The sequence below is a fragment of the Plectropomus leopardus genome, chromosome 1 (assembly GCF_026936395.1).
Source record: "Plectropomus leopardus strain MGB_pleo_1.0 chromosome 1, ASM2693639v1, whole genome shotgun sequence".
In the NCBI taxonomy this organism is placed as follows: Eukaryota; Metazoa; Chordata; class Actinopteri; order Perciformes; family Serranidae; genus Plectropomus; species Plectropomus leopardus.
This window is the reverse complement of record NC_142176.1, coordinates 17,845,213-17,861,424: the sequence shown is the minus strand read 5'-3', so window position 1 is coordinate 17,861,424 and position 16,212 is coordinate 17,845,213. Positions and strand designations below refer to the sequence as shown.

Genomic DNA, 16,212 nt, shown 5'->3' with positions numbered 1-16,212 from the left:
AAAAACTTGCATGCTTTAAAGCAGTACTGTGACTGGGTGACTCAAAGGTTTCATATTACATACCTGATGAACTTTCTTCACTTGAGGTGTAAGTGCCTTTCCCCAGCAATAGATTCAGCATAGTTGGAGAGTTGGCAACCTTCAATGCTGTTTCCCCTCTCCTGTTGCTTTGACGTGGGTCCCCTCCATACCGTAAAAGAAGCTTAACCACCTGAAACAAACCAAACAAAATTCTTAATTGAAATAAGGTGCAATTTATGAGGTATTCCTTAGTTCTCTTGTGATTCAGACTTTAGAGGTCAAAGGTTACAAAGTTAATGTACCACTAGCATCATCAATGAGCATGACAGTCAGGGTGTTCTTAAGAGAGAAACTAGTGACTAGCCCCTTAACACTGCCTGTTTTAGGCAGGAATGCACTGTAATTTTGCCTTGCTTTTCCTAATAAAAAGTGCAATAGTGGGATGGGGGGGACAGAGTTGTCTCGCCTTTAAGTTGGCAGCAGAGGTAGTTGCAGTGCTGAATCAACGTCTGTGTAAAACGGACAGCCTGCAGGACGGGACCATGGATGGTAACAGTGTGACATTTTGACGTGTGACCCATCTGTGACCCACTGCTAGGAAATTAAAAAGAGGCTAGCAGCAGTTGGCAGCTAACTCAGAGGAGAACAGCAGCCACAAAAATCCCACAAATTTTGGAAAACAATGAGGTGAGGGAGCTCCTTACCCTCCAAGCAGAGGACAAGATCAGGCGCAACATAACAGGGAGGGTAAATTCTTGTTATTGACATGCTATGCCATTGTTATTGTTTACAAAGCACTGCAAACATGTATGTTTTATGTCACAGTAGAGCCTGCTGTGTTAAACATCATGCCAGTCATGCCTATTTTGCTTCTGGGAAGCAGGCGTGCAGTCTAAAAATCACACAGTGGGGCGGCATTGTTTGGTTCCTTATAAATAGTAAAGGCAGCTTAATGAAGGGAGTTTTAGTGGCCCTATCATGCAGTCTCTCTGTTAAAAGGTCTACTGACTCTTCACCTACATTAGCTTTTCCATTTTCAGAGCCTTATGCTGACTCAATCTATTGTTTTTCTCTATAATTTGCAAAATGTTATTTTCATTGTTTCTTATGAGCAATAATGTTGAGTACACACAGAAATAAACGGCGTAATTCACTTTGGGTTTTTTTTGTTGTTTTTTTTTTTTTACCTTAAAATGTCCATTGTTGGATGCATCATGTAGAGGGGTGTCATCATCCAAACCCTTGGTGTTGACCTCTGCTCCGGCTGCCAGCAGCTGCTTGGCCACATCATAATACCCCCGGTTGCACGCCTCATGCAATGCAGTCCAGCCTAAAAATGTAAAGAATTATTTTGTGAGAGGTCTGTGCTACATATGAATGAATGCATGAAGCTACATGCAGAAAGGAAAAGACGATCTATGCAAAAAGCCTCTCACCTGCAAAGTCTTTTACATTCACATCAGCTCCCTCGCTGATGAGTTCCTTGATGCGGCGTACCTCTCCACGGATTGCTGCTCTGTGCAGCCGAGTCTCTCCTCTCTCATTCCGTTTATTCACTTTGTCTTTGGTTTTAGATGCAGAGTTTGGCGTTCCCTTCTGACCCAGACTGGACTGTGACTGATGCTTTGGTGTTGTGTCTGTAGGTAAGAAATGGACAATTAATTGTAATGCTCAAGTAGTCTCTTATGACACATTTTTAAGCATTGTTTCTATCTTGTTTACAACTATTATGAATAACAGCTTGTTTGAACTGCTTCCAGCCAGAAGGGGGCAATCTTACTCTAGCAATCAGCAGCAGTGCACTAGACCTATTTCACTTGAGCTCATTTCATCACATTTACAAGATTAAACCCAAGCCTTAATCACATTTACATTATTGAGTTTCCACAGCTATTGTCCCAAATGATATTTGAAACGCACTCACTTAATCTATGCCGATGCCTTCAGGCATGCAACAAAGAAATTAACACACAAATAAAAGGAGCTATGCATTGGTCCTCAGCAACCTTATTCTATCCCAAATGTCAACAGTGCAGACTGACAAAAAGTACAAGGTTGCATTGATAATAATGTTTCATGTGTCTAATACATTTACAGTCAAATGACTTCGTCCACCAATGATAAATATACCCCTGACAGGACATGAAGAGGAAGTAAATATTATGAATAATCATCTAACAGCAGAAAGGATATCAGATAACAAATAAACCAAAACTAAATGCTTGCAGGCCTTGTGTATTTGAAAGTCTGTTGTGATTTGGTTCAGACGTAGAGATTGCACCATGAGTTCCAGATTAACGCAATACCACCAGGAGAGTTAGTTTCATTTCCTCACCGGTCCCTTGCTGTATTTTAGAACAACAATTCCACTACTGTGGGTGAACGAATAAGTGATTATTACAGCTGCAAAAACAAAAACAACCACTTCCCGTCTGACAGCATAGCTGTAATGAGAATTAATGTGGATTCGCTTCTATGACTAGATTTAAATTAAGCACCCGCTTCTGTCCAGACTGAGGAAGAGAGAGAGTGAGATGTGGCAAAAAAAGAAAACCCCAAAAAAACAAGCAGGCAACGTGCCCAGCCTCCAAAACATAAATAAAAACAATCAACCCCAGACCCTGCCTCAGACCCTCTCTCTTTAAGCCCACCTTCATTGCTGTGTCCAACACACACAAACACAGTCTACATACAAAGCTCGCTCCCATTGCTCTTTCCTTGTCTGCCACCCAGTCCACACCAGACGTGGCGCCCATGATAAGCACGCACCTGGACTGTTGACGGACTCCTCAGCTGTCATTTGCATGAGCAAGGCCACCTGCTGCCGCTCAGAGAGGGGGTACCCGGCCCGGATCCCTGGCATCCCCATTCCAAACGGCAAGCCCGCCTTCCGGGTGTTGGTGGGCTCCTTTTTAATGCGCTTCCGCTCTGGACCTGGTTTCTCTGTAACGAAAATGAGAGGAGAGAAGCAACGTTAATTTTACTGGTTTGCATAGACACACATGTATACACGCACACAAAAACAAAACGTATTTACTGAACCTTCTGGAAGCCAGGGAGAATAATATGGGTTACTAATATTATACCACTGAAAAAACTAAGACAATTACCTTTATTTCAACCTTTATTATATTCCTATTAATGTCTAATCTTTCACCATTATGATAATTTTTCAATGGCACAATAAATATATAACAGTAAGAGTAATTTTATGTTGATTTTTTAAAAAATATTATAGATCCTTGTCAGTCAATGTAAACAACATTGACGTAGTTAGACCTAAGCGTCCAAGGCTTCAGCCCCAAATGTTTTATAAATAGCCCCATATCTAAACATGTAGGCTATATATATGTTTATAAAAAGGATAGGCATAATAATAATAATAATAATAATAATAATAATAATAATAATAATAATAATAATAACAAGGCTCAAATCTAATAATCTGTCATTCTGTTCAAACTTGTTCATTTCACCACACTGAATAGAAATACATACATTACACTAGTCAATACATTTTAATGATAACATTTGTAAAGTATTCTGTATTCAATACTAATTACAACTACTACTATTTTTGGACGTCACAGAGGTTTTTAAGGGTAAATAATTTCATAATATAAAGAGCTTGTTCCCTACAAAGTTTCAGGCAAAGCCCCCTATGTCCCCAAATCTTTGAAATTCCCCTGATAAACAATCATAATAAAAGCACAATACAAGTGGCATCCTTACTAAAATCTGAATGATTTGTTTATTTGACCAAAAAATAATGAAGCAAAAAGTATCTTTCAGTGAAACTGTGTCCTTAACAACACGCACATTGCAAAAAGTCAGCTAGTTTCCATGCCTTTAGTCTAATAAACCTCCTTATATTGACAAAAATACTTTTTCAGCCCAGTGTGCGAGAGGTTTGGTAGTAGCACGAGGTGACTTTTGTGTTATTACCCAGCTGCCCCTGAGGAAGGGAGGGGCCAGCAATCGGTGTGTTTATGTCTGTCTGTCTCCACACCAATCAGTGTGAATTGAGAAGAGAGGAAAGAGGGTGTGACTTGGCAGACCCACGGTTATTATGAAATAGTCGGTTTACATTTCAATTCAACATGGCCTTGCCAAGGTCACCACATGCCTGCCTGTGCGCCTGCCAGGCTTACTGGAGACATGGCGCTACTGGACAAAAGCAGCTGCTCTACAAAGACACACCCAGCAATTATTTTCAGAGGCAGCATACCATCTGATGACCCTTACGGAGGGTGAAACTACACATGACTGCAACACTTCATCACTGAGGGGGAACAACTCCCACGACAAGAAAACACTAGCAACAATACAAACTCCTACCACAAAGAGAGAAATAGAAATTCAGATGTGCATGCACAGAGACACCAGTAGATGCGTGGATGTGTCTGAGCCTGATTTCTTTTCTCACTCCAAGACTGGCTGCATTGCTCAAGGCCACAAACACACACTAAACAAGGCAAGAAGGAAGCATGGCAGCTCACACTTCCGGTGGCTGAAGGCTTTCCAGGAAAAGATTTTTCCAGTCTTAAGTACAGAGCTGATGAACTTTCACTAACATCTGCGAACACTTACGGCTAATGTGCCCCCACCCCTCTTTGATAGACTCTCACATTCTCCAAAGCATTTGCAATTTAGACACATTCCTTCAGCTAGGACTTTAACAGCGGGAACCACAGAAGCAGTCCAAACATGTTTTTTGAGCAGCGGAACAGAGAAAGTGCTACGCTAGTTTTTCCAGGCAATGTTTACAAGACTGGGAACCAGGAAGGCGGTTATTACCCCAATGCACCTATGGAGAGGACTACACAAAACACAACGCTTAAGTCTCTAAAACAAGATTCATCATCAGTGACAGCAGCCAGCCTACTCATCTCTGACATGGGTCAAGTCTAAATGCAGATGGGGCACATGGAGCTGGTATAACTGAGGTTTCAAGCTGACAACTTTTAAGCTACCAGCGGGTCTAAAATGATAAAAATCTAAAGGGATAGTTCAGATTTTTTGATGTGGGGTTGTATGAGACACTTATACATAGACTATATATTACATAGAGTAGATGTCAGTTGACACGCCCCCAGTTCAGAGTAGTCTGGCTGTAGTCTGACACAAAAGCTAAGCAATCTACTGTTGTGGAGGGTTCAGCAACAAAATATGTTTTAGCCACCTAAAAAAAAGTCCCATTTAAAGAAATCAATGCCAGTTTAAGTGATCACTATATTTAGAATATTAGCACTGTTTGGCATTTGAACAGGGTAGGGATGCACAATATTGGATTTTTTGCTAATATCCCATATGCTGATATACAACTGATATCGATATTAATATATCCATTTTTTTCCCACCTAATTTCAGTGATCATCAAGTCTCTTCTGGAGTGGAATAAACATCATATTATGCATACTGTTATAGTGACATCCCACTAGCAGATATAGACATAAAATACAATGCTTTTCAGTGTATTTAATAGTCATTCATTGAGCAAAATAAGAAAGATACTTCAACTTATGGTTGATGTTTTGTACATCTTCACTTTGTCATTTTTTTTTTTTATCAGTTTGTCATGTCAGCAGAAATCAGCAAGTTGACCATTTCAAACATTTCACTTTAAAGCCAATGTCTGCCAATACCCATGACATGCCAATATTATAATCCATCACTATAAAAGGGTGCATTCAGATTTACAAAAGTCACAAAGTAACACAAACTATCAAAACAGCAGTAGACCAGCAACTCCTGTGATCAGCAAGCTAAACTTTCCGTTTTTGTCAATAGAGTGTGGTGGCTTCTATGAGAGCGTAAATGAGGAACTGAAGGAGTTAATGGCTTCCCCGTCGGAACAGACTGTCTGACAGAAAGATAAAACAGTGAAAATACTCTTAATATAGAACACACTTAAACTGATATTGATTTTCTTAGGCGGGGATTTTTTTTAAAGTGGCTGACTCAGTTGCTGACCCCCATCCACTGCAGTGCATTACTTCAGCTTCAGTGTCGGACTCCAGCCTCCTTCTCCAAAATGGACATGTGCCGACTGAAATCTACTGAACGTAGCAAACAGACTATGAATAAGTACCCCATACAACTCCACTTAAAAAAATTTGAACTATGTCTTTAATGCTACAATTGGGTACTTGGGTGATTTAAATTTGACAAGCTGTTGTGGGAAAATGGGACTCAACTACATAGACGATTTGTTCCACATGTTTGTAAAAGAAAGGATATGATTTTGCTTCATAAGGTTTGTGTTAGGTTAAAAACCCAGAGAATCTAAGGAAAGACACCAAAACAGTAAAGATGGGTTGATTAACCATGACTGTGTGCAATTTGGGTCTGCAATCCTTCATCACATGAATCAAAAATACATGTCACATGTGGATTACTGTATTACACAAATGAACTGTATTACACAATTGCACAATGTACTGTGGCTGCTTCCATTGTGTGTATTTCTGTTGGATGCCTATTTAAGGAACACTGCTGTGGCTTTTATGTGTCTCAGTAAAATGATATTACTCAGCTTACAGACAGGATTGAAACCTTACTCTCCTTACTGCTTGAAACTTGACCAACAAGATAAGAGAAAAGGAGAATAAAAAAAGGAAAGCAGGCTAGTTACGGATAGTCAGCCCATGAATAGACTGCCTACCTGAGTCATGGGAGGAAACCACATCAAACATAAATGCCTGGTAATAATAGAAGTACATTTTGATAAGGCAGGCAAACAATAATGCTGTGTTGGCCAACGCCAAAACAAAGAGAGAGAGTCTGGTTTAGTCAGCCAACACAACTCCAGGACAAGAAGAACCGCTCTAACCAGTCTGACAAGGTGTGTTTGACGTAGCACGTTAGAGTGAAACAATGTTCTGTTTAGGGACTAATAAAAATTGCATAAACAGGAAGTGAAGGGAGAAGAAGCAGGAAGTGGCCAACAGGATGTTTTGTCAATGCTTTGTATTAAGCAAGAGAGACTCATTAAAATACAGTATGCGCAAAGTGGAATAACTGGTGCTATGTCTGTGAACTCTTGTCTTTGATTGTTACATATTGCTTTAATCACTTATTCAGTGAGTGTACGGCCTCTGTCCACTGGTCAGAGCCAGTTAGACTAATCCCTGTGTGTTATAACCTGCGTGGGGAAAAACGTGTGGGCTGAAGATCTGTGAAAACTGGCCATTTTTACAAAGAAACTTCGTAATATTGCCGCAAAGAACACTTGCCATAATTATGGCTTTTCTTTTTCACAGAGAACCAAACAAGGCAGCATTATGCCTCCCAGTATGTGATTTAAGACAGCATGCTGGCTTTCTGGAAACAAAAAAGGCGCTCAGTTTAGTTGAGCTATGGTTATAGCTGCTAATCAAATGGTGCTGAGCAAACTCATTGATTAGTTTGAAGTCACCAAAAATTTTTTTATATCAGTTTAAGTATACGCTATATTTAGAATATTTACACCACTTTACCATGCTGTTAGATAGCCCTTACCGACACGGATTTCAAGCAGTTATATCAAAAACACCAGACTTATTTTACTCCACTGGACAGCAGAGTTGCTCATCTACTGCTGCCTCCATCAGCTGTTGTGTAATGTAAAGCAGAGCAAATATTCATACAAAGTGTACATAGTACATAGTGTAGGTGACTAAAGAATGATTTGCTGCGGCCCTGTCCACAGAAGTACATTGCTTAGCTTCCGTGCCTGTTTTGTGGGACTGTACTTTATTTATCAGACGAGGGGGTGCCTAAGGTGTGACTATTTTAATGAAAATAAATATGAAATACTACCTTTTAGAGTTGTATGTCCCTAACCAAAGCCAAAATGAAAAAACACAAGTTCCTCCTCAGTTCTTTTTTAAAATTTGTTTCCTGTTTCACAGCATCCCTTCCCACTTATAAGTAACGAACAGTCCCAATCCCTAGCACGTGCAGAACACCTGGTCCAGTTAAAGTCCAACTAAGGTGTGCACATGATGGAGGAAAATGACTCCCAGTCCCATTATCTGGGTGTGTTAGTACGACTTAGAGACTTGATGATTTCAGTTGAACTAACATGTTTCTATGGATTTTAAAAGTTCAGTTTTAGTCAGACTAACACGATATTTTTTACTTTTTTTTTATATCTGGAGTGTTTGTCTCCAGTGTGATACACAAAATCAGCATTGACTAGAGCATTCAAAACATTAACAATGGCATAACATGGCAACAATGATCATTTACTGTGAAAGTCATGTGGCTTTGCTCTCTCCTCTGCTTGGAGACTAAGGAACACCTGGACCTCATTGTCTCCCCAATTTGGGGACATTGAGTTTGGCAGATGTTCTATTTGTTTGAGTTAACTGCTGACTGCTGTTAGCCTGTTTTTAAATCCCCTGGTGGCGGGTGGGGGGGTTGGCGATATGACCCTAAAATAATATCATATTTCAGGGTATTTTTGCAATAATAAAATTCTTAATGATATGGCATAATACTAAGAAATATTTGACCATTCATTTCAAAGACAACAGCTACAGCAAAATAAGTGTTAAAGGTTTATATGTCAACATAAATGTAAGTTTGCCTACAAATATCCCATAAAAACTAAAGAAAAAAATAATCTCTTATTTCTTTAGTTTGTAAACAGCAGCAGCAGCAACTCAGATTCTCCATATCTGAAAAATAGTACAATGAAATAAGATCAACCAATTACACATCTAAACTGTTGCCAAATATCTTTAAATGTATCTTTTGAAGTAGCAGTTTTGCTTTTAGCCATGCTTGTTATTACTGTGAGTAACAGTATGACGCCAGTTTGTCAACAAGTTAAAATTTTGCCATTATCATGATATGGTATGGCACACCCCAAGTGGGTCAAACACATTAAGACCTTGTCTAAAAGCCACACCTGTCCCATCCTGCTGGCCCAGTGATGATGCTATGTTTTCAAAGTAGTAAATCCTGAAGAACCATAGAGTCATTAGAGTGGGTCCCGGGGTAAAAACTGAGTGGGTAATATGGCAGCACAATCATGGCAAAGGCGATATTCATGATTATTTTGATAATTTGGGTGGTTGGATGGGCAGGTGTCTGTGCAGAGCACCAGAACAAAAAACATGCACATCAATAACAGTATGATCATAAATTCAGATTCTGAAAAATTCTGCACTACTGACCTAGTGACAAAGGCAATGCTACAATTGCAATTAATATCTGAGAAAGCTGGAAAAAAAGGACAAAGTGACTCAGTTTGAGAAAATAACTGTAAGCTTCAAATCTAGACACAAAACGAGCAACTGACTCAAATCTCCACAACAGAGAGCCAACTTCATTTGTTTGAACAATAGGTTTTGGGTTTCTGTACAGTATAAACTGAGCATTTTCACACCCAAAAACAAATCTCTGGAAATTGCTTTCCAGAGTAAAGTAATACAATACAATACTAATACATATAAAATAATAATCTAAAACAGAGACAAACAAATTGTTACACTTTAGGAACTGGAAACCAGTCAATTTTGTGTCAATAGTCTAATAGATTTGTTTACTGATTTCAACATAATACATTTTATCGGCAACAGCATTGTTTGTTTGGTTGTGGTCTAGCACAGTTTAAGAGAACGTAGTCTAGTGATGTCAAAAATATTGATTCATTGATACAAAGTAATTCTGAATATTTGAAACAGTTTTAATACTTGTTTTCAACAGTATTGATACACCAGTACCAGCTGCTCTTTCTTGCTTTCTCCTATTGTTTAGTACGGTCTTTCTGCTGTTCTCTACTACTAACCAGGACAAGAGAAGTTGTCTGTGACACATTATTGTCTTTTTCATTTATATCTTTTAATAAAAAATTGTAAATTGTATACCCTTTTTGTCGATTTTTCTTATGGTATCAAAGATGGTATAGAAGATTGATATTTTTCAAGGTATTTAATTGGAAGTTTGAAGTTTCTGTATCCTGACAACATTATCATAGACAGCATGGCGCGATAGAATGAAGTAACTGGGCTGTGTCCGTCTCACTCCTTATAAGATGATGCAAATATTTCACAACTTTGTTTTTCACCATATAAAAGAAGACAAGGTGTGAGTGGGGTTTTTTTTTCTATTGTTCTGGTGTTTCACTGAGGATGGAGCTTCACAAAAACAACCTGAAATCGCTCGCCGTTTTCAGAATTATCCCGCTTAGTGTGGGCGCAGTCTTAATCGGACGAGACTGTTTGACCATCTATCCTGAACTCTGACTGCTGCTGCTGTGGATACAGGTGGTGAGGAAGACAAAGGGAGAGTAGAACGGAAGGAGGATGACCTCAGGATGGAGGAATGCTGCTGTCTAGCGCTCTTCAGGAGGAGGTCAAGGGAGGTTTGGCAGTTGTGAAGGGGAGTGATGAGCGATGAAGTTTTGAGAGGTTTGATTAACTTCAACTTGGATGATCCGCAATGTGCTCTGCAGAGACGCACAGCGAGAGAAAGCCCCGTCCCTCCTCCAGCTGACTTATAGGCTCTTGTAATGTTTGTAAACACTATGCAGGCATGAGCATGATAATTAGAGGCTGAGTTGATAGCAATGTATACAAACTACATCGGCATTAAAGGCTTTGCCTGACATGATAGAAATGGACAATGCAGTGAAATAAATTTAAAGTCAGCCCACGCTCGCTCAGGCTGGAGAGAATCTTTCAGAAAAAAAAAAAATTGGTATTCATCGGAAGACAATTCCCAACACTAGATTTTAACACACCTCCAAATAACATTGCTGAGACATTTCGCAGGGGTACCAAAAAAAGACAAATACGATGGAAACTGATTGGATGGGATTTTAGAGCAACGCTGTCGAGAGTCAGCCTGTGGCGTCTTAAAATAATGCATGTCAGCTCTTAAACCTAGACAATCACTTAAGCCCACATGTCTTTTCTTTTGCCTGGCTGTTATTGCGAAGACATCTGCAAATTTCAAATATCAGCATATAAACACAAAACCACTTATTTTCGTGAAACACTATCATTCAACCAGGACGCTGTTATGAAGGGCTGAGTTCTTGGCAATGGCCTGTGTTCAATTCTGACCTGCCTCCCTTTGCAGCATGTTGCCTATCCTCTCTCTCTTTCAGATTTATGCCACATAAGTACAACAACTTCTGGATGTGCGGTCACATGGCAGAATGGTAAAACAAAACATGCATGACGACATGTTGCCATGTTGATGTTAAATTCTTTACAAAAAATAAATGAATACAGAATATCAAATTCAATAATTTTTTGTTTATTATTTCAAATACTTAGGCTAGTAATGCCCAGTAAATGCTCAGATCGCCTGTGTTTTCTCCTTTTGCTAAGAAGCTATGTAACATTCAATTGTAAATTCTGTTATGGAGGACCGCAAAAAGTTAAAATATTCTAACTTTGAACGGCAACGGCATCTAGCATTACTGCTGCTGGCATTCTTTGTTGGCCTAATTTCACTGTTCTGCTGTTTTCTACTTAAGTGATACCCGCTTTACCATCTATCGTCTGCCTGATTCTAATTAAACACAGCACTGAGCATTTTACTGTAATAAATATCACTGTCCTTTTCAGAACTGGGGCCAAGAACAAGGCTGCGGGATATTTTGGTATACGATACCCCACAGTCATAAGCCCCTTCTATAATATATATATATATATATATATATATATATATATATATATATATATATATATATATATATATATATAATATTGCTCCATTTTGCCACCTCAACGTTTTGTATAAAAGGTATGATCACAGGATGGGGGGAAAGAGCTGCCCCTCGTTTAATCCAGCAGTGGAGGTAGTAAAAGCACCAAATCAGAATCTCTGTAAAAGGGAAAGCCGGCAGGATGGGACCATGGATGGGATGGGTGTGACGTTTCAATGACACATTACGCACGTGACCCACTGTAGGCGATTTTAAAGGCAGCAAGCAGCACTTTGCAGTTAACTCACTGAGAAAGAACACTGGCCAAAAATGTCAACAATTGGGGTAAACAATAAGATTTAAAAGCTACTTATCCTCCAAGCAGAGGACAAGATCAGTGGCCATACAAGAGGGATAATAAATGATTGATATTGCCATGCAATGCCATGGTTATTGTTTAGAAAGTGATGCAGATGCATATGATACATACCACAGTACAGGCTGACACTGCTGTGTTTAACCGTGTGCCCTTTATGCCTCTTTCCGGATGCCAGGATGCAATCTAACATCACACACTGCAGCCCCATGATGCCACCATTGTTTGATTCTGGGTGAAAATGCGAAGGTGGCTTAAATAAGGAATTTAGTGACGGCTCTACAGTGTGATTTCTGTTTAAAAATGGTTACAGTTCTCTCCAACAATATTCATATTATCATATTATCACAAGATATATTCATTGAAATTTAGAGGGCCATCTCTTTGGAACAACCTACTACCATCACTACAATCAGTATCAACATTATCTTAAAAAAAATCTGAAAATTACTCTTACTTGCAAAGACTCACCATTCAGTGATTAATTTGGAATGCATTTCACTTTGCAAATACAAACTGTTTGTCATTTGTGCATTTTTTATCAACTTTGTATCACTGCTTAGTCTTTCAACACACAGGCATAGACACAGAGCAAATCTTAAACAAAGCTTCTTAAACTTGTCTGGCCACCGCTAAGACAAAACAATTTTGCTCATGTGATGCAATACCTCTTTGAATGCTAAGATGACAGACAGATGCTACAACTCGATTGTGACAAACTGTGGGAACTGTGTAATGGCATGAGGCCTGGAAACTTCCAGGTTTGTTCAATTTGTAAACACAAGAAACTATAATAGCTCTGATAAACAGCTCTGTTCAAGATATGTTGCAGAGGGTTGAGAGTCAATGAACTGAAAGACCATATAGCCCAACCCAACTGAAGATCAAGCTATTAGCATGCCAATAGACTGTCAAGCTATTGTTCTTCAAGTGGGAGTTCACACCTTCCCTACAGAGGGGGAAGGAGCTGACCTATTTGTAGGAGAAACTATGAGAAGCAGCTTAAGCAAGCAAACAGGTATGTCATAAAGAACCAGCTAATGGGAATAAGGAGAAAATATACATGCAACTGGCATAATATTCATCCAGAAACAGTACACTATAAAATCTTACAACATAAATGTGAGCATGCAAGAAGCAATGACACACACACACAAACACTACAGGGATACACAAGTGCCAGTCAAGACAGTAATGAGGAAACAAGTTACAGCTTCTCAATCACACATTCCACTTGTTCATAATTCCCTGGAGCTACACAGTAATTACACACAACTCCACGTGTCTCAAAAATACATGTCCAATCTTACTAAACTTGACCCCAAACCATAACAGTCATCTGTTGCAACATGCACGCTCTCCGCTGCTTTTTCAAGTGTAATCACAGAACACAAACCATCGTAGCGCCTCAGCCAACACTGATGATGAAGGCTGTTACCAAAGCCTCTGAGTTGGACCATTATCAATAAACTAAATCTTGAACCCTTAAAGCCCAAAGTCAAACAAGCATGAGCAGTAGTCCTTCTCTGCCTAATTAAAGAAAACACAAAGCCGGAGTCTTACCAAAAGCCGGACCTCGTCAGGCCTGCACATTATACAAATTCCCAGGTAATGGGATCATGATTTTGTGTGGTCTTTCTCTCCCTTCAGACTGCGACTGTAGGAACAAATTCCTCGGTGCTGCCATAGACGCACAGCTGACTTGAAGCTGGAAGTCTGTTCACAAAGCCCAACCCCCCTTTTTCACAGAGCACACCTAACTACTTCCTGCAAGCTTGAGAGGATGTGATGTAAAAACTCCCATTCTCTGTCATCGCCACTTCAAAGCCACATGGAGGCGGGGAAAAATAGGTAAATGCATCACAATATTCTCTTACCTGAGTCTGAATCTTTCTGGTCTCCATTTGCTCCAGCAGTGAAGGGCAGCTTCCTTTTAGGGGCCTTCTCTTTCATCTCTTTGACCCCATCACTGCGATCCAATTTGGGAGTCTTGTTTGACAACACTTTATCCTGTGGGAGACACAAATCAGAAAATGAAGAACACTTTAAGTGGCATCGCTTGGAGATAATCAGAATAAAGAAACAGAACTGCAGTTTAAATGTCTAGTTTTTACACAGAAAGTATGAACATTTAAAGAGACATAGGCTAATGAAGACAAAAGACAAAACTATGAGCTAGTTGTGGATCCTACAGCCGTTGGTGCAGTTCTCTGCCTTGATTCTTTTGGCTATTATGGGCTTTGCAGAGCAAAACTTTTCCAAGGAGTTTCCTCCTAGATTCCAACACAAAGAGCCAGGCGCGGGGAGAGGAGGCTAAGCTGACGCCGTCTCGGCTCTGTGGTCTACAGCTGCTGGAAACAATCACAAGCCCAAGTGTATCTGCTATCAGCAGATGTAAATACTTGTGTGTTTGTTCAACTTGCGTCTTTGTTGTACTGGGATCTCACAGTGATAGTGACTTGCTTATCCTGATGAGCAGCTTTACAACAGTTAGAGCTGAACAGATGTAGCAAAAGTGCAGTTGTTTATCAAATATTTGTATGCTTACAGTTAAATATTGTATTATAATGAGAATTATATTAATCAGTGCTATATTTTTAACGTTAGCTACATAAACTTGAACTTGGTGCTGCAGCCAAGAGCCCTAAGCTCCAGTTAGCAGAAGAGTAAACCAATAGCAGCATTTTCTCTCCATCTCTGACACACTTCATCGATAATTCGTGTTCCTTTTTTCGGTTTTCTTGCAGTGCAGGTTGTTGCCAATGTTGGAATTACAACTTTCTCTGCAGGAATCTTCGCCATTGAATCAGGCTTTCACAGAAAAGACATGCACGCACATCTGCACATTTCTCTCTGAAATGACCTGTGTGTGACTTTCTGAAGCCTGAAAATAGATCCAAGAGGAGGTGCAGAGATCTAGTTTTCTCTCAGATCACTTGAATTACAATATGCTCAAAATTTATCATGGAGGTTTTGCCCAATGAAGCCAAAATGACACTGCCTATCCCAGCTCTAATCACCAAAAAAGACAGTTGCTTTGTTTCTTTCCCCTCCACCACAGGAATTGGACTTTTTTGATGCACTCTTTCTGAACTGCAAAATTGGTGTTGTCCCAAGACCACTGCACTAGAGGTTAGCAACAAAAAATTTGGATTGTGAGAAAGTATTTTGTTTTGTATCTACTACAAGGAAGCTATTGTTATGTAAAATATGGTTGTGCACTTTATCACTTCATTATTTTTTGTGTGCAGCTCAGGTCCAAATCATGCAAATTTAATGCATCCCTGTTATATTCAGTAGTCTATCCTGGAATATTTCAGGTAATGAATGTGCTTGTAGAGTACAGCTGACACCATCTAAAGTAAACTCCACAGGAAATAAACATTACAAGAGTAACCCTTTACAACCTCAATCCACACCAGTTGTGAATCCCTGATGTACCTGTTAAACCGCTCAGTCCAAACTGTGCTTTTGTATAAGGTTAAGATGTTTTCATGCAGCATGTACAGATGGTACAAGGTCTCATTATGGAGAAGCATGAGCAGGTCAGAAGTAATGTACACACACTCACTTTATTTCACTTAATTTCCCTGTCCTAGCCTCTGTCCCCTACTCATCTCTCTCTATCCTCGGGGCAGGTTTTCCATTATGTGTCGACTCTTTGAACTCCTCCCCCTGCCCTGCCCCAGTCATAAGACTATGATGTCATGGTACAGTAGAGACAAACAGTGTCAGCTACAGTTAGCTGATCTCTCTGTCTCTCTCCTCCTTCCTCTCTGTCTGTGTCTCCGCTTAGCGCGACAAAAGCTTTTAACGAGAGAACACATCTGGGCATGTGCAAAAGCTACAGTACATCTAAGAGAGGAGACCGAGATGCAAGGGAGTGATTTCTTTAAGAGGAAAAAAACGTACAGCAGAAAATGCACGGCTATTGCGTTGGTAAAAATGGTCGAATAACCAAAGCTTATCTCCAGTGTTAGGCTGTTTTTTTTCTGAATTAAGTTTAAAGAAAGCTTTGACAACTGGGGACTTTTCCTCTGATCTGCCTTCATAAGACACCCTGTTTGATGGTCTCCTAGCAATGCCTGCTCTTTTCGTCTCACTCTGTTTTCCACCCACCCCTGTGCGCTTCATTCCCTCCCTCCCTTCCTCCATGCCAGAGTCTGAT

At 39.8% G+C, this 16,212-nt stretch overlaps 1 protein-coding gene across 2 annotated transcripts in view; it reads right to left on the bottom strand.

The window, feature by feature from the left end:
* Positions 1–16,212, bottom strand: part of ankrd11 (ankyrin repeat domain 11) — a 128,561-nt gene that overhangs the window by 15,371 nt on the left and 96,978 nt on the right. For both annotated transcript variants that reach the window (XM_042493521.2, XM_042493530.2), the window contains exons 4-8: positions 13,922–14,054; positions 2,791–2,964; positions 1,458–1,658; positions 1,209–1,351; positions 64–211 (exon numbers count right to left, since the gene is read on the bottom strand). In XM_042493521.2, coding sequence (XP_042349455.2) covers positions 64–211; positions 1,209–1,351; positions 1,458–1,658; positions 2,791–2,964; positions 13,922–14,054 — 799 coding nt within the window. The remainder of the gene's footprint in view (positions 1–63; positions 212–1,208; positions 1,352–1,457; positions 1,659–2,790; positions 2,965–13,921; positions 14,055–16,212) is intronic.